At 47.6% G+C, this 18,858-nt stretch overlaps 2 protein-coding genes across 3 annotated transcripts in view; one reads left to right on the top strand and one right to left on the bottom strand.

Moving 5' to 3' along the window:
- Positions 1-4,947, top strand: part of SMYD1 (SET and MYND domain containing 1) — a 42,621-nt gene extending 37,674 nt beyond the window's left edge. For both annotated transcript variants that reach the window (XM_059942552.1, XM_059942553.1), the window contains one exon: positions 843-4,947. In XM_059942552.1, the coding sequence (XP_059798535.1) occupies positions 843-1,001 (159 nt within the window). In that variant the 3' untranslated portion in view covers positions 1,002-4,947. The remainder of the gene's footprint in view (positions 1-842) is intronic.
- A 7,479-nt stretch (positions 4,948-12,426) lies between these two features.
- On the bottom strand, positions 12,427-18,537 carry FABP1 (fatty acid binding protein 1). The gene is made up of 4 exons (XM_059942667.1): positions 18,359-18,537; positions 16,222-16,394; positions 14,663-14,755; positions 12,427-12,549 (listed from the first exon to the last, which is right to left on the bottom strand). The coding sequence occupies exons 1-4, from the start codon at positions 18,423-18,425 to the stop codon at positions 12,499-12,501; spliced, it is 384 nt and encodes a 127-aa protein (XP_059798650.1). The 5' UTR covers positions 18,426-18,537; the 3' UTR covers positions 12,427-12,498.
- Between the last annotated feature and the right edge of the window lie 321 nt (positions 18,538-18,858).

The raw sequence follows: 18,858 nt of genomic DNA, 5'->3' as shown, positions 1-18,858 counted from the left end.
TGGCTACAAATATTGAGTGTGTGGGCCTCAGTCTCGTCATCAGAAAAATGGAGAAAAAAGGGTGAGGTTGTGACAAAGGTTCAATGAATTGATATGTGAAAAGCACTCAGAACGGTGTCTGGTGAGTGACATGCTCTGCATAGCTGCTGGTTGGCTTTGTGCTTCGAGGGCTGATTTATATGAAAGTGACAGAGTTCGAAGGACTGTCCTCAGGCAGTAGTACAGGGAAAGAGGACAGACTTTGGTGTCATAGAATGTATGTCAGTACATTAAGCTTGTCAAATACAAGTGTTTGTCATTGTATTCACTGCTCTAACCTCAGCCCCTCAACGAAGCCTGGCCCTTGATGAATATTTCTTGAATTAACATATGGGAGAATGAGGGTTTTTCTATGTGTCACATGCTGTAATCTTCCCGGCCGTTGTAAAGTACAAGGGAATCTCACCCATTTCATGTATGAGGAAACTGAGGGCTGAAGGGATTAAGTCACTTGCCTGATGGCCCACAGTGTTGATGGGACTTAAGTGCAGGAACCAGGGCTCAAATCCAGGTCCCCACCTAGCAGTTCCTAAGAACAAACATTCTCTGCTGAAAGCATTCCCTCAAGCTACTCTCTCAGGGGTCTGACTCCCTCTTCCTAACAAATGGAGTCCACTGTCAGGACCTTAGACTCGCAGTGTGTGAGTGTGTGTGTGTGTCCTCTGAGGAGGTACAGCTGAATCTCAGTGGCTGGGAGCCGCTTACCCCATAGTCTGTCATTTCCAAAAGGGCCAAGGTAGGTCAGAAACCAACACATCCTGGGGGCTTGTCATCACTGTTTTCGGTGTATCCGCGTCCCACAGGCCATGCGGATGCAGACGGAGATGGAGCTGCGCATGTTCCAACAGAACGAGTTCATGTACCACAAGATGCGCAAGGCAGCCCTGAACAACCAGCCCATGCAGGTCATGGCTGAACCCAGCAAGGAGCCGGCGCCGGCTCTGTTCCACAAGAAGCAATGAGGACCTGCCTGGTGGGAGAGGGGCGCCGTGGCTGGGGAACTGGGGAGACATTCTGGAGGTGGTGGGTTTCTGGGGAGACCCTTGATGAGGAAATCAGCATAACGCTCAGCCTTGTTGCTGCGGGAATGTCCTACTCTTTTTTTCCCAGTGTCATTTCGGTTCGTTTCAACCCAGTTCAATTCAATTTAACTCTATCCCAGACCAGTCCAACTCCTCCTACAACTATTTATTGGGATAAATATTTATAGGGATAAAGAAGCTCCAAATGTAGCTGGAGAGGCAAAATGTAAACAATTAAAGCACAGTGTGATAATAAATGCAATGGTAAACTCTATGGAGAGAGGGGGTACAGTGGAGGGCATGTGTTTGGTGTGTGTGTGTAGTGGTGAGGGTGTCATGGAGGAGATGACAGCTGAGCTAAGGGTGGCAGGTACCTGGAGTCTCAGGTGGCCACTCACCTATCTGTGCAGGTGTCTCTGGAATATTCAGGATTTGCTGACTGGGATGGGTGATGTTCATTTTCCTCAGGCGAGTGTGGAGTTATGAAGAAGAGGCTGTCTTTGGGCCTTTTAGGTCCTACTCAGAGAACTGAAACTTCTTCAGAAGGGCACGTACGCAGAAGGAGGGCTTTGCCCAAACCACTTGAGGCCTCAGTTTAAAGTCTGGGTTCCCAGCATTATTTTGAAACTACTTTTGGAACACAGAGAGGGAGTGTTTCCTTTCCACACCCTCCCTGCCAAGCCTTGTGATTCCCGTGACGTGGGGCTACTTGGATAATAGCTGAGATTTTTCTGGCCATTGGCCTCCTAGGATTGAAGAAGTCTCTTCAGGGTGAAGCTGAGGGAGAAACTTGGAAACCCACATACCTGATGATCATGGGTCCAGTGGAATTGGCCTTTGGGTCTTTTATTTTGTCACATGTGCCTGGGTGGTCTTTACCAGCTTAGACTTCATCACTGGCCCCCAGTAAATCTCTATTTTTTAGTAATGAATAATTATGACTTCCCTTGCTTGATTTCTTTCATTGTCCATTCCCTGGGTCCTCTGCTTTTCTTACCAGAAGGAATGTCTAGTCTGGACTCTGCACACCTAGGTGAGGACCTCTTTGGGAGTGTGACCAACTTGCCCTCATCTCCTGGGAGACTGCTCTGGTTTCCACCCAAGAGTGTGGGTCTTGGGAATCAACCAATCTAGTTGTCCCATTGTCCTGTTATCTTCTGGGATCCCAAACTTCTCACAAATGTTTTGGGGAATCCTGGACAAAAGCCCCCCATTTGAGAGTGTCACCAAGTCTTCTACACTCTCTGGGGCCACCCTTGACCCCAGAGCTCTAGCTAACATCTTGAGGTCAGGTGATCCCATCAGGCCCCATATTTGTCATCTGTGCCTAAAGTGTCAGTTCCTCCATCCCCACCCTTTCATCCTCAGAATGATCCACTGCTTCCCTTGTAACCTGACCAACAGCTCTGTCAATGTGCCAAAAACTTTGTACAAAAACTCCGCAAAGGTGCCACCTCTTTGCAGAATACTGGTACCTGGCACTTGGCTCTTCATTGAGGACACCTGCTTCTTCAGAACTTTCACAGGGAGACTGACAGTTCTTCCAAGCTCATGTAAGGATGGCACCAGCCCTCTGCCGGGGACCTAACTGTGCCAGTTCAAATGGTCCCTCTTCTATCCTCATATGAAACCTTCCCCCAAACCTCTTCCCTTCTTTGTCACTGTCACCTGCCACACCGCTGGTCATTCCCCCACATTCATGGTCTTCTTTTCCATCCCCTCTTCCTCAAATTTGGTGTCTTCGAAGTCCGCTTTCACAAACCATCTAAACCACTTGTTTTACAGATTCTTTATTTACTCAATTCCAGGTGTCTTTCCATTTCCTCCATTAAAACCCTCTCTTAGTTACACTCTGGACACTGTCATCACCCATAATTTCTCCATGTTTTGGCCGCCCTCTGTGGCATGCGGGATCCTCGTTCCCCGACCAGGGATCGAACCTGTGCCCCCGCACAGTGGAAGGGCGGAGTCTTAACCACCGGACCGCCAGGGAATTCCCAATTTCTTCATTTTTGATGTCTAACTCTGGTCATGGCTTCCCATCTGTTCACTTCCCTTTTTCCTCCACCCCTGATAACTAGATGACATCGTATTTTCTCCAGTGTGTCACCCTCCTCCTGTCTTCACATCCTTCCGGATAACCAGGGCATCAGCCTCTTTTCCCTTTTGCCCATCCCCCATTCCTACTCGGCAGAGTCCAGGCCTGGATGAATCCAGCTGTCTTGTTTTTCCTCTGTTGCACCTGGAGGTCTGAGCACAGCCAGGAAAAGGGCACCTCTCAGCCCAGGCACCTCCATGGCCTCCTCTCCAACCTCAGCTGGCCTTGGGGTGCAGCCCAGGCGTGCTCCTGTGCTTCTCATTGGCTCTCCCTTTGCCCAGTGGTTATTTCAGGTCTTCACTTCTGTCCTCGAGCGAGTCCTCTGCTTTCAGCAGAACCCCATCTCCTGCTTCATGGAGAGGCCAGGAGATGGGATTCCTCAATTTCCTCTTCCCACGTTCACACATGTTGTGTCTGTGCTCATCCTTCCCGCTTCCTTCTCACACCCGTGGAATGGGAGCCCCTCTCCTCCAAAGCCAAACTCTCCACCTGTGCTTTGGACCCCATCCCGTCCTAGGTCCTTGGGGCCTTGCTTCCCGTTTATTCCTTCTCACCCTGGATTCTTCACATTTCTCTGTCTACTGGCTTCTTCAAAGCAGTTAATAGACGTGCTGGGGACACTTTGATCATAATCTTCAAGGCTGAGTATTTTTTAAAAAGGCTTTGTCTCCCACAGTTATTATCTGCCTTTCTTTACTTTCCATTTCTTCCTGAACCCACTGCAGCCTGGCTTCCTGAGTCCATGAACGTGGTTCTTCCCATGGTTGACTCTCGTGGGGACTTTTCAGCCCTCGTGTTATTTGGCTTCTCTGCCTCAGCTGGCATCACAGCCCTTGATTTCCAGGCACCATATCCTTGCGATGATCCTCTAATGAGGTTTCTCCCCTGGCCCCGTTTCTCTCCTGCCCCTGATAGGCTGGCATTTCCTGGAGCTGGTTTTGTTCATTCTGGTCACTCTCAGTTTGTCCTCATCTCTCTCTGCACACCCTCCCCCATGAACTCAGTCAGGCCCTTCGTTTAATCACTGCCTTGAGGCTGATGTCCTTAAATCTGTATCCCTTGACCTTGCTCTTGAGCACCAGCCCCGCCTACCCTCTTGAACGTTCTGCAGGCACATCAAACTTGGCGTGTCCAAAAGGAAGCTCTTTCTCATTCCTTTCTCTCCACCCCGACACCTGTTCCTCCTTAGCGCTGCCCTCTTTCCACCCCTGAGGAGAACATCTGACTTCTGTTCTAGTCACTGCCTGAGTATCTACCGCATCTGAGACGTTAGTCAGGTCCACTCAGTCACGGGTCCCCGGGTGACCCATGTTTTCCTGTGCCTCTCTGAGATTTGAAACATTCTCTCTAAAATACCCGAAACCTGCCAACTCAGATTCATCGTTCAACACCCACTTTGGAAATCACCCCTTCTGTGAAGTCTTCCTTGAAAGCCTTAGATTCAGCTGGCTGCCTGTCTGAGTCTGTCATATTATCCTTGAATCTCCCATCATCACACTCCCCTCATGGCCTTAGATTTGCCTTTTCACTTGTCTGCCTCCACCATCAGATTGTGAGCCTCTGGAGGGCAGGAGCTTTGTTCCTTTATTCATCTTTCTATCCCCAGAACCTAGCACAGGTCCTGGGACATAGTAGGTGGTCAGTTAATGTGTATTGAATGAATGAATGAATGAATAAGTGAATGAATTTGCTTAGATCAGAGCAGAAGAGACATGAAACTGTGTATCTCGAGTTTTTATGTTACCGCAGTCCACAGAGGCCATTAAATTTTCTGTATTTCCAAGCAAATGTGTGTGGCTTCTTTCTTTCTGACAGTCTATTCATAGAACCCTCTGTCATGATGGAAATGTGTTCTATCTGTGGCCAATACAGTAGCCACTAGCATCATGTGACAATGGAGAACTTGAAATGTGTCTAATATGAGTGAAAAACTGAACTTTTAATTATTTCATTTCAATTATAATAGCCAATGTGGTTAGTGGTTACTGTATTAGACGGTGCAGTTTTAGAGAATACTTCAGTGTAGTTCTCAAGATTATGGACACTGACACAAATTAAGTTCATATCAGCTCTCCTGATATTAGCTAGATGACCTTGGACTGGTTATCTCATCCATGCCTCAGTTTCCTTATTTCTACTTATCACATAGTGTTGCTATAAGAATTACATTTTTGGGCTTCCCTGGTGGTACAGTGGTTAAGAATCCACCTGCCAGTTCAGGCAACACGGGTTTGAGCCCTGGTCCGGGAAGATCCCACATGCCGCGGAGCAACTAAGCCCGTGTGCCACAACTACTGAGCCCGTGCTCTAGAGCCCACGAGCCACAACTACTGAGCCCACGTACCATAACTACTGAAGCCCGTGCGCCTAGAGCCCGTGCTCCGCAACAAGAGAAGCCACTGCAATGTGAAGCCCGTGCACCACAATGAAGAGTAGCCCCTGCTCGCCACAGCTAGAGAAAGCCCACGTGCAGCAACAAGAACCTAATGCAGCCAACAATAAAAAATAAATTAATTAATTAAAAAAAAAGAATTACATTTTTTAAATGTAAGGCTCTTAGAACAGTGCCTGGCCCATCATAAATGGTCCATGAGCATTCCAACCATGCTTCTATTAGGATGTCCCTTCTCCTACTAAGAAAGTGGAGGTGAAGGGTAGAGACAAGCCATGTCCAACTTGCCTCCTTTCTCTTCCTCATTCACCCAGCTTGAACCTATGATGGTGCAGCATTTCCCGACCCACAATGGTTTGCTGGTAAACATTCAGCAACAAAGTTGTGAAGAACCCTGATTGGTAACATTTGCTGATTTTTCTCAGTGTAAATATTCTCACCATGGCCAGTGTCAAGCTCCCAAGCTGTATGTTGAGTCAGGAGCTGGTCCTAGCTGCGTCCAGTACCCCATGCGACCCATGCCAGGCAGTTGGCCCCTTGCTGGGGCCCTTCTGAACTGGAGAAGGAATCCCTGCCCTTCTCTGGGAATAAAAGCTCTCGGTTTGTGACCCTAGAGATGCTGGTAGTCAGACTCACTGCTGCCTGGAAAGTTCTGGGAGAACATAGCTGGCATCGAGGGAGAAAAAGGAGTTGACAAGGAGAGTGAGAAGTATTGATGACATTCTTGTAAGGCTTTGGCTCCACTCCTGCTTGACAGTTACATGAGTCAGTGAACTACCCCCTCCCACCTTTAATTTTGGCCTAAGCCAGTTTAAGTGGGTTTCTTTTTCTTTTTTAAATTTTAATTAATTAATTTATTGGCTGCGTTGGGTCTTCGTTGCTGCACGCAGGCTTTCTCTACTTGTGGCGAGAGGGGGCTACTCTTCGTTGCGGTGCACGGGCTTCTCATTGTGGTGGCTTCTCTTGCTGCGGAGCTTGGCCTCTAGGTGCGTGGGCTTCAGTAGTTGTGGCACGTGGGCTCAGTAGTTGTGGCTCACAGGCTCTAGAGCGCAGGCTCAGCAGTTGTGGCGCACGGACTTAGTTGCTCCGTGGCATGTGGGATCTTCCCAGACCAGGGCTTGAACCTGTGTCCCCTGCCTTGGCAGATGGATTCTTAACCACTGCGCCACCAGGGAAGTCCTAAGTGGGCTCCTTTGATTCGCAACTAAAGGAATTCCCATTGTGCTAATTTTGTCTCCATCTTCCCTTCCCTACATTCCTTCTCCACCCTTCTCTGCCTGGCTCTGCGCCCAGAAGGGCTGACTTCTGCGTTCCTGTTCAGCCAGTGGGAGACACTGGCAGGAGATGGGATGGTAGAAGGAGAGAGAGGTGGGTGTTATTCCCCACCACGTTCCCTCTTCCCTGCCCCCTCCCTGCCTAACCAGCGCCTGTTGGGTGGTGCTCGAAGGGTCCCAGCTCTCACTGAGCTCCAGTAATGCTGTCCTCCAGGTTGCCGCTTCAGGCCCATGGGTGGTAATGGTTTTCTGTGGTTGCTGGTCCCTGGGTGCCTCACCTACCCCGTAGGCTCCCCTTATTCAAACCACACCTTTGTATATGGTGCTTTCATTAAATTCTCATCAAGAGAACCCTTTTGAGTGAGCCTTATTTCCTGCTGATACATCCCTGACATGTGTCTTTCTTTTTTAAAAAAATTCAAGTGTAGTCGATGTACAATATTATATAAGTTACAGGTGTACAATATAGGGATTCACTATATAGGGAGTAATTTTTAAAAGTTTTACTCCATTTATAGTAATTGCAAAATATTGACTGTATTCTCCATGTTGCACAGTATATCCTAGTAGCTTATTTTATACATAATAGTTTGTACCTTTTACTTCCCCACTCCTATATTTCTCTTCCCCACTGGTAACCACTAGTTTGTTCTCTCTGCGAGTCTGCTTCTTCTTTGTTATACTCACTAGCTTGTTGTGTTTTGTAGATTCCACATATAAGTGATGTCATACAGTATTTCCCTGACATATATCTTTCTAATTTACTTCTCACACCTAGTCACTAGATCCCATTGACTCTAATTCCTAAATGTTCGTGAACCTTTCCACTCTGTTCCATCCTCACAGGCACTACCTTGGTTCAGGTCCCCAACATCTCTTGCCTGGACCATCGCCACTGTCTCTTCATGGTCTCTCTGTATTCAGCCATGGCCCTCTCTTTGATCCTCGACACCATGGCCGGAATAATTTTGCTACAGTGCATTTAGTATCATGTTCCTCTTGCAGCTGAAAACCCTTCAATGATTCCCTATGGTCTCCAGGATCAAGTCTAAACTCCTTACCAGGATATTCATGACAGAGACTCTGTGTCCTTCTCAGCCTCATCTCTTGCCAAGCCTCCATTTATACCACACCTCCCTGCCAAGCAAACACACTCAGATGCTTTGAGAGTCGGCTGAAACGTCACTTCCACTGAGACATTTTCTGAGGCAGACAGGGTCTGGTGATTGTACACATCAGCATCACGGCACGGATCGTACTGTCGCCATGTGGATTATGGGTTGGTCTCCCTGCTAGACGTCAAGTCTCCCAGGAATTACTGTCTCCTCAGAGCTTAGCATTGCCCAGCCCTGATCTGGCTGAATGAGCCTAGGTTGTGGAGAAGATACATGTAATTCCACATCTCTGTGTTTTACTGGTAAGAAATACTAGAAAATCATAGGATGGTCAAGATGCCTCTAGTATATATAGAAAAAATGGTCTGAAGATTGAATATGAGCTATATTCAACCCCCCAACCACCCCCAAAAAAATCACTTTCTTTATTCTAATGACAATCAGTTGAAACAACAACAACAGAAATGTCTACTTTTGTATGGATATAGACACCAAAACTGACTCTTTACAAATCAATCCGCTGTCACAGGAAAAGAGCCCTCTCTGGTAGTGGGATGCCCACAAGACAGGCGGAGGGAAGAGGGAGGGGTCAGAAGAGACTAGGGGTCAAGTTAAAAATAGCTGGTACCATCAACAGCCATTTATTCAATTTATTTAAAGCAGGCTTCAGGCCCAGATTTCTCTAGGCACCTGTACGAAATCCAAATTCAGCATTTAAAATGAATTCTCCTTTTCAGGCAAACACATACAAGCAATCCCCTCCTAAATCCAGAGCTGTTCCCAGTTAGGAGGAGACTTTGGGAAGTTTGTCAGATCCCTAGAGGCTTTGCTGAGGAGAAGACCTTATTTCTACTACTTTCCGCCTCCTGTGGCTTAAGAGTCAAAGAACCTCAGTTCCACCATTTATCAGCTGGGTGGTCCTAAGCAAACCTTGTTTCCTCTCTGTGTTCCATCTGTTCACAGAGGTTAATTTTTCTGGGCAGTAACAGAGCTTCTGCTACTAAAAGTCTAAATGTCAAACCCAAGCGCAGTTTCCTAGGAATCCAAGTGGCAATGATGACATGTTTTATTTGCATGGTACTGGCATCATTTCATGGGCTCCTTACAAAAGCTACGAGAGAAGGTGTTGTATTGCCCATTTTACAGATGGGAAAACTGAGGTCCAAAATCATGGATTAGTTAACTAGAACCATGCCTTCAAGCCCACTATTTTTACTTGAAATCATCTGCTTTTTAAAAAGTCATTGCTCATTTTAAAAAAGTAGTTCCACAAAATTAGTTCCTTGTAAAAGATTCAAACAATATAAATAATGCAAAAAGCTCTCTTGACCTCCCACCCAATTCCTGTTCCTGCCACAGAAGTCATGGCTATTATCTGGTGTTCCGGCCATCCATGGTCATAGACATATCTGTATATCTATATAAATAGATAATTTGGTTTCATATTTTAATAAAATTTACATGATATTGTACTGTTGATATTGTTCTGAAACTTATTTTTTTTTTTTTAATGCTTGGTCTTAGAGATAGTCCTGTAACAGGACATATAGATCTACCTCGTCCATTTAATCTACCAAAGGTTATTTCAGAGTGTGGCCATAGCACAGTTTATCTAATCTTTTTTTTACTGATGGGCATTTGTTTCCAGTTTTTGGCTGTTGCATTTTTTATATGCTTCTTTGTGCATATGTTTAAACACATCTCTAGGGCGATGTACAACAGTGGCATTGCTAGGTGCTAGGAAATCCACATTGAAAATATTAACGGATACTGCTAAGTGGTGCTCCAAATGGGCTGTACAAGTTTACATCTCCACCAACTGATGGGAGAGCCATTCATCACATCCTTGCAAACACTGGATGTGGTCAATCTTTTTATGTTTTACTAGTTTGATTTGTAAAATGATATCTCATCTTACATCCCTCCTCTGTGATTACAGTGAGACTAAGCATATTTCATATTGTGAATTCCCTGTAAATGTCCTCAACCCACTTTTCCATTGACTTGTTGGTCTTCTTATTGATTTGGGGGAGGTTTTTATATTCTGTCTATTAACCTCTGTTATGTAAGCCACAAATATATTCTCCCACATTATTGCTTCTTCTTGGAAACTGTGTTTACAGTGTCTTTTTTTTCATATCAAATTTAAAATTTGTAAGGTGGTAAAATGAATTAATCTTTCCCTTCGTGGATGTTGCACCTTGTTTTAGAAGGTCTTCTATACTTCAAGTTATTTACCTATCATCATATCTATTTCTAATATTTCACATTTATTCATTTAGCCCTTTAGTTCATCTGGAATTCATTTTGTGAATGGCATATTGTAGTCTCCTATTAGTTGTATTTTTCCCTGTATCTTCCAACTCTGAGTTCTTACTGAAGCTCTGAAGCACTTTCCTTAAGTCTGTCCTAGTTCCTGAAATAATTGTCTCCCATTTTTTCCCCCAAGATCCTGCTCCACATGGAAGAAGGAGGGCTAACATATGGGGAAAACTGTAGAGCAAGGAAGGAAGAACTTCATCCAATAGACTGGTGCAGATAAAAAGCCAGAGAGAGGGAAAGAGTACTTTCAGCTGTGCAGTTTAGGAAGCCTTCTTGGAGGAGGTGGCACTTAAATTATGAGAGGAATGAGAGGTAGTTTAACTCTATTGGAGTGTATATTATAGGAAGGGTGTAAAGCTAGATAAGGTGGGACAGGACATAATGGAGCAAAGTTCGGCAACCTATGGTCCATGAGTCAGATCCAGCTGCCACATTTTTTTTTTTTGGCCGCGCAGCATGGCATGCAGGAATCTTAGTTCCCTGACCAGGGATTGAACCCGTGCCCCCTGCAGTGAAAGCGTGGAGTCTTAACCACTGGACCCCCAGGGAAGTCCCCACCTGTTTCTATACGGTGTGTGATCTAAGAGTGGTTTTCCATGTTTAAATGGTTGAAAAAAACCAAAAGAAGAACAATATTTTATGACATAGGCAAATGATATGAAATTTAAATTTCAGTGTTCATAAATAGAGTTTCATGGGAACACAGCCATGCCCACCTGTTTGGGTATTGTCTGTGGCTGCTTCAGTGCTACAACAGCAGAATTAGGGAGTTGTGGCAGAGCCTGGGTGGTCCACAAAACTGAAAATATTTACTTTCTGGCTTTTTACCGAAGAAGTTTACTGACCCCTGTTACAGAGCCTTGAATGCAGGTTGAGGAGTTTGACTCTTAAGTGTAAGGCAATGATCAGTGCTGTTTTTAGGGAAGATGACGGTTTGTGGGGTGGAGATTCGCAGGTGAGAGAGAGAGAGAGGCAGGGAGATGCCATAGTGGCCTGTGAAACAATGCAAGTAACAAGTAATGGGATTTCAACTCCAAAAGAGGGAAAAGAGAAGGTGGGAAAGGTGACAGATTCATTCATTCACTAAAGCATCTTTGTTGAGAGCTTTCTGTGGTCTGGACATGGTTCTGAGAGCTGAAAGATATAAGGTAGAAATGCCCAAGCTTGGTAGCTCTTTGGGTATGGGAAATGAGCTCTGTGTCCATTTGCTAAGGATGCCATAACCAAGTACAACAGACTGGGTGCCTCAAACAACAGACGTTTATTGTCTCAGAGTTTTGGAGGCCAGAAGTCTAAGATCAAGGTGACCAAAGCTACGCTCCTTCTGCAAGAGGTAGGGAAGGATCTGGTCCAGGTCTCTCTCCTAGCTTCTGCTAGTTCCTTGGCTTGTGGTTGCATAACTGGTCTCCACATGGCATACTCCCTGTGGGCATGTGTGTGTTCAAAAATTTCTCCTTTTTATAAGGACACCAACCATATGGGATTAGGGGCCCACCCTACTCCAGTATGAGCTCATTTTAACTTAACTAATTACATCTGCAATGACTATGTCTGAATAAGGTCACAGTCTGAGGTAGTGAGGGTTAGGACTTCGACATGTGAGTTTTGGAGAGATGCAACTCAACCCATAGCAGCTACCGGAGCCTGGTACAAGGTGCCGTTTGGAGAAATCCCTCTTCTCCCATATTCTGCTTCTGCCCGCAGCATGGAGGGAATTTCTCCCTGAGATTCCTCTGTCTGCTTCTGGCAGCTTCTCACTCAGCCCTCCTCTAGGAGGCAGAATTGTCCCTGGGTGGGTCAATGCCCGATCTTTTTGTTCATGTCCCCTGGTGGGTGGGGCTGCTGTGAGCATAGCTTCCCTTGGTCTGCCCAGTGTTCCTGTTCTCTCTGGCCCCATGAGAGTGACCCAGCACACAGCCCCTCTTGCTCCGGCTCCTTGCCATGTGGCTGACTGGGACAGGTCATTCCAGGGCTGCTCTACAGATCCAGCCACATCATGTGTCCCTTACAGGGTCACCTGAGTGGGCAGCCTGGGGTCTGCTTTCAGGGTGAGAATCAGACCTGACTCCGTAGGATGGAATGTGCAGATTATCAAGATTTATCAAAATGGAGGTGATCGGCGTTCCATAACCACATCAATGAAAAGCCATCAAAAGGAAAAGACTTTTTTATAAAACAAAGTTCACTTTATTACATTAATTGTATATAACTAAAAGAATATGAAGTGCAGACTTGTCTAAATTCTCTTGCTGATTATCTTGAAGGCAATGTCACCCAGTGTCATGGTCTGAAAGCCAGAAAAGACATCATGAAACATTCATCTGATGTTGAATTGTAAATGATAGTTAAGCCCCCAGTATGCTAACATATGTAGTCATTCAAAGACTCTTCTGTTTTCTATAGGACCAGAGGAAGGGTTGGCAATCTTTTCTAAAATCCCATGCTGAGTCTTTGTCACTTTACTTCCTCACGTGGAGAGTTGTCCTGCCTTTTACTGAATTCCTTTCTACATCAATGACTGTTAGAGCAAGACCATCCAAACCAGTCCAATCTGATCCAATTTCTCAAAGTTTCATTGAGCACCTACTATGGACCAAACACGTGTTGAGCACTGAGGACAAGTGTATGGGGAAACACCTGGGCATCCAGCCTGAAACTTAGTAGGTAGTGCATAATTTTCCTCCCAAAGCTGTGGAGCCAATTAAAACCTTAGATTCATTGGATCCGTAAGTTTTTGAGTTTTTGAGGGTTGCTCCTTTCTCCCCCGGCCCTTCCCTCCCTCCTGCTGATTCTCTTGAACAAGACTATGGCAATGATGTGGGGTGATATCATCAGGGTGAAAAGGGAGCCCTTTAGTTTCAACAGCAATGAAATGGAACGGAAAGATCTAAGTTTGAACCCTAGTTCTACAACTCATTAGCTGGATGACCTTGGACAGGTCAACCTGCCTATTAAGTCCCCCATCCTGCCTCCCTCACAGGAGATGAGAGGATTAGGGGTAATGGAGCATATCAAAGACATTGGCCAGGACTGAGTCCAGGACTGAGTCCAGGACAGCTTATCTCCCACTGCCCTGCAGGTGCCTCTGTCCTCTGCTGTGAATGTGCCGGGGACTGCAAATTTCATGGTTGACCCTCACTCTCTCCCTAGTTGAGGGATTTCTCCCCTTGAACAGGGTGATGACAGACCCCTTGCGCAGTGTTCTGCCTTCTGTTACTCCCCAAAATACAACCTGTGGGCAAGGAAGAGCCGGGGGGGGGGGACACTGTACTATAACTGCAGAAGAAACACTATACTATTCACTCCCATATGGGGGATAGGACGTGGCCGACAGCCAGGCACCAAGGGTGATGTGACACACACACACCGGAGTGCCAGATCCATAAGCTGCCATGAAATTGCCAAGAATATGGTTCTCCTTATAAATGCCAAAAGGGCAAAGGCATTTACTGAGTGCCCTGGGCTTGCAAGGCAGATGGAGGTCTCTGTGTTCATTGGTTAGTGATGCAGAAGGGAAGGGTTATGGCTAACAATTACTGCAACGTCATAAAATAGAAAAAGCAATGAAACAGCCCGACTTTCTGCCAAACCAAGCCTTCCTTGAGCGTGGGTGCTGCGTCCATGGAAAGGGTTGCTCCATGAATCAGAGGACCACAGGTGGGAATGAATGGATTTCTGTCCTCCAGCCTGTGAGCGAGACTTGTGTCTACATCCCAGCAGAGTCTAAGAAGTGTGACCTGTGCTGGTGGCTTTGCACGACCCTGTGTCTCCTACCAAGCTCCTCTCCTATCCCATCCTATTTGGGTGTTGGGGAAGGAAGGGGAGAGGAGACAGGGGATGGCAGTGAGGAAGGAAGGAAGTGGGGGAGGTAGGAGTGGTCCACCCTGACCAGGAAAGTGGTGGTGGAAGGACAGCCTGAAGGAACCGGGAGAGGCAGGGAAGCACCAGCTGGGGCCACCACCAGCACATGGGGGGCTTTTGGTGAATTAGAAAAGTGTGCCCCTTCCTTAAGACACCATACTTCTCTATTGGAAAACTGCCCTAATACACTGCACTGGTTTTATTAGAACAAGATGCCTTATTAGCATCCATTGCAAGCCGGTAAGAAATGTACAAAACTCCGCCGTCTACAATGGGAGTTGGCTTCTCCTAGGGTGGTACAGTGTATCACCGTGGACTGCTGCCCTGTGAGACAGCTCCAACTCAGAGGAACCCTAGCTCTGCCATTTCCTGGCTGTATGATTGCCTCAGTTTCCCCATTAAGAAAAGTCAGTGTTGGTGGGAAGATTCGAGATAACGTGTGAAAGCTGCCTGGGCACAGTGGATGTTCAGTAAGTGGTAGCAGAGATTGACTCCTGGCCCCAAGCACGAGGACCCACAAGCTCAGAGTGTCAACTTACACTGGTGGCTGTGTCACCGTTGAATTCAGTCACGGACTTGATGCCTTTGAAAGTTGTCACCAGTTTATTCTCACCTTCCAGCTGAACCACCGCCTGCATGGGACATAAGGAATGGCCTAGGAGGAAGGGTCTGGGAGGGAGTAAACCTCTCGCTAATGAGGTTGGCTCGCCTGCATAGGTCTCTGCTTGCAGCAACCAAACCCTGTTCTCTGGCTCTGAACAGAAGTGAGGTGCATGTAAGAACTAAAGAAAATGGCAGGGCTTCTTTTGTCAGACTTTTCATCTATGGGATGTGATCTAGGAGTCAGCATAAGACCCCTAAGCTGTCTCAAATCAAACACAAATAAAATTGATTCAAGTCGCAATTCTCCAAGCCAATGGAGGGAGGGAGGGAGTAGCAAAATTCAAAATCCTGGCCAATTGGAAGAACACATATTTTTGCTTTGTATTATTTTATATTATTCCTTCTAGCACCTTTATCTTTCCTCTTGTGGTCTCCTTTTCATGCATCCAGGAAGAGGTAACAGAAACCCAGCATGGAGCATAAGACACTGGCCAACGTTAAAATTTGCCTCCAAAACGGACAATTGTAAAAGGCCTGTGGTAAAACCCATGACAGCCTGCCCCTTACCGTGGGCCATATAAGAGAATTTCCCTCCTAAAATCTATCATAGATTTCCTGACCTGTACTGTTCTATCTAGAGAAGCAGAAATCAAAAGCCATCAGAAGAGGTAAAAAAAAGACCAACAGTTGTGCGGAGACCGATGCACAAAGTTGTCTGGGGTCAGGGGATGCTGGGGGAGAGGAGTGAAGATGGCCACTCAGCGGTACTGGTGATGCTGGGGTGTGTGGGGTTTTGGAGGGAGGAACAGAGGCCCTTTGTGGGGGGCGCCCCCCTGCCTGGATCTCCCTGCCACCGCCTGCCCACCACTCACACATCCCACACCCAGCTCTCATCGCACACCTTGGCCACAGCCCAGCGGAGGTGACACCGCCCTGCCCGCTGCCTTTGCTCTGGGAAGGGTGACTGTGCCCATTTCACAGATGAGGTAGCAAAGTCTAGGGGCTCATTGACCAACCCGCAAGGCTTGGTCTGAAGGCCTGCTTTGGTTCTTTGGTGTTGCAGGCACCTCCTTCAGGAAGTCTCTCCCCATGACCACTAGCTCTAGGCTCAGCAAAGCCATTTCCTTTGGCTCACGGATGACCTCAGGGCTCTGTTAGGGGTTTTGCACAGACTGCCACTTGCCCGTTGCTGGGCCTGGGTGATTCTGAGTCTTAGACTCCTGCTCTGGGCCTGGTTCCCCATACCCTCCATATGGGAGAGATCGGACCCTTGGGCCAGAGCTCCTCCAGAGGGTCGCAGGAAACTGGGAGCTTCCCTAAGAGCTTCTTCCTTAAGAGCTGTCTTTTCCTCTCTGCCTCTCACCCCGGCAGTGGGTTCAGAGATAGGGTATCAGCAGTGGGAATTGTGAGGTGGGAGCCTTGAGGGAGGAAGCCTGAGACCAGGTTCCAGGGAAAGTTCTGGAAGCAGAGGGTGGCTGGAGGGGGCACCTCCTACCTTGAACTTCTCCCCAGTCAGGAATTCCAGCTCACACTCCTCCCCCAAGGTGAACTCGTTCTGGATCACTTTGGAGTCAGTGATGATGGTGAACTTGAAGTGGTTCCCGTTATGCACGATTTCTGACACCGCCTTGATGTCCTTTCCCTTCTGGATGAGGTCATCAGGCATACCTGGTGGAAAGCACTGGAAGTTTAGAGGTGGGCAGAGGTGGGAGATGCAAGGTCACAAGAGAAACTCCGTGATGTGGAGGGGGAGGGGAGACGCCGTGTTTTCCCGGAGGCCTCAGCATTTTCTGCAGTCCTGTGAGCAATGTGGGTTTTGACCTCTGAAAGGGCAGGTCAGTGGCCTGACTTGGCCTGATCTCATGCACCTGCTATCTTGCCAGTTGGTTTATAAAAAAAACACACCCGTCTGCCCAGGGGAAGCTTTTCTCGGCTGAGCACCTGCTTCCTACTTGCTCTCCCTCCTCATTCCTCCTACTTTAAAGCCTTCAGACTTTGCTCTTTTGAGTGTAAAGCATTTTGTCCTCCACATTCAGGGGACCATCCAGCTTGTCTCCCAAGCCAGGTCCCCACTGAGGGTGGAAGGGGAGCTCTTAATAATTATGCCAGAACGGCAGGCACACACCAGGACTGTGCCTGGCAAACCTATGTTCCCCTATCGTTACCTCCACCTCTGCCATCGAGGCTCTTGAGGAAGATGGACCAGGAGTCCCTTGCCCGGGGACAGAGCTTTACGAATTTCAGAGCATGTCTATGTTGTTACATGAATTGAGGTTCATGAAAACCAGGTGCATTGACAGTGGTGGGGAGGGTCCTGTTGCCCAGGTGAGGGATGCAGGACACAGAGAGGTGGCGTGACGTGCCCTACAGGAGAAGGTCCTAGCTCTCAGCTTCCCCGAAGCTCCTCCTCTCTCTGCCTTTGCTGTCTTCCCCACCTTCTCCTCTCAGCATCCTTCCTTGTCCCCCTGCCCCTTTGCTCCCTCCCCCCTGGAGGACACTGCCCTCCCCCAGCCCCGCAGGGGACACCTGCTCACCTTCCAAGGCTCAGCCAAGGCTCGCCTTTGCTCCTCCCAAGCCTTCCCTTGATGCCCTCCCAGGACCACCACATCCTCTTGTAAGTGACCCGGTGGGCTGGGGGGAAGTGATTTAAAATGTGTCTCCGGGAACTAGTGCCGGCTTCAAATCCCAGCTCAGTTTGGGATTACTACCTGTGTGACCCTGGTTGGGATTACTTCACCTTTCAAGGCCTCAATTGCCTCAATTATAAAATGGGAAGAATAACAGTACCCAACTCAGAGTTTTCTGGTGAGGCGTTAACGGGATGTTGCCTGTCTAGGGCTTAGCATGGGGCCTGATGCTGAGTCAGCACTCAGGACACGTTAGAGCATGCTTGATTGCATTTATGTCTTCTCTTTTTCTCTAAATTGTGACCTTGGAAACGTGGCTCATTGTTATCTGTCTCCATGGTATCTGCCCAGCACAGCACTCATCTCAGTGTGGGGTTGGCCTTGAATCAAAGTTTGTTAGAAGAATGAATAAATGGGGCTTCCCTGGTGGTGCAGTGGTTAAGAATCTGTCTGCCAATGCAAGGGACACGGGTTTGAGCCCTGGTCCGGGAAGATCCCACATGCCGCAGAGCAACTAGGCCCGTGAGCCACAACTACTGAGCCTGCGCGTCTGGAGCCTGTGCTCCGCAACAAGAGAGGCCGCGACAGTGAGAGGTCCGTGCACCGCGATGAAGAGTGGCCCCCACTTGCCGCAACTGGAGAAAGCCCTCGCACAGAAACGAAGACCCAACACAGCCATAAATAAATAAATAATTAATTAAATAAAAAAATAAAAGAATGAATAAATGAATGAACGAGTAAATGAACAGGGTCACACAACGAGGTATCAGCAGAGGTGGCTTCAATCCAGATCAGACCCTAGTTCAGTGCTCTTTCCACTTGCCTAAGGCGTAGCGTTGTGCAGGGAGGAATAGCATGAGCTTCGAAAGTAACAGAACAGGACCCCTGGTCTGTGTAAAGCTTGGACCGCCGTTCCTCCCATCCAGACGTCAGGACCCCAAAGGGCCACCACGTGTAGGACCAGACCGTCATGGCCATGGCCCCCAGCCGTGGCCCAGCACTCACCGACTGCCTTCATGAAGACCTCTAAGTTTTCCTGGCTCTGCACTTGGTACTTGCCGGAGAAGTTCATGGTGGCGACGAAGCTCCCTTCACAGCTGAGCCAACAGCACTTCTGGCAGGGCTCCCAGCATGGGCTGATTTATAGGGGGCTCCTTCCCCTTCAAGTGGAGGCCATAGGTCAGCCGCTGTCGACTCCTTTATGGCCAGGTTCAAACATTAACTCCTGAGAGCAATGGTCAACGATTAAAAAAAAAACAGGTTGGGCACAGCAGTGGTTTGCTCCAATTCAGCACACCTTGATGAGTGCCAGTCAGGTGCAAAGCCCTATGGCCCTGCAGCCTTTAAGATGCTGCTCTCCCATGAAATGTGTGTCTGCGCATATGTGTACATACCTACACGCACATATATGTGTGTGTGTGCATGTGTATATGTATGTATACATATATACGTGGAGATGTGTATGTGTACGTGTGGATCTAGATTTAGACACTCAGAAAAATACC

The sequence above is a fragment of the Balaenoptera ricei genome, chromosome 13, assembly GCF_028023285.1.
Source record: "Balaenoptera ricei isolate mBalRic1 chromosome 13, mBalRic1.hap2, whole genome shotgun sequence".
Lineage (NCBI taxonomy): Eukaryota > Metazoa > Chordata > Mammalia > Artiodactyla > Balaenopteridae > Balaenoptera > Balaenoptera ricei.
This window is presented reverse-complemented; position numbering and strand designations above follow the sequence as displayed.

What these genes read in the sequence shown, in the direction of transcription:
- FABP1 (XM_059942667.1), bottom strand. Translation starts at nt 18,425, where the DNA reads ATGAACTTCTCCGGCAAGTACCAAGTGCAGAGCCAGGAAAACTTAGAG. An exon ending in GGTCTTCATGAAGGCAGTCG is followed by an intron (nt 16,395 to 18,358) that starts GTGAGTGCTGGG and finishes GCTTTCCACCAG; the next exon opens with GTATGCCTGATGACCTCATC. An exon ending in ACGGTGACACAGCCACCAGT is followed by an intron (nt 12,550 to 14,662) that starts GTAAGTTGACAC and finishes TCTGGCTTTCAG; the next exon opens with ACCATGACACTGGGTGACAT.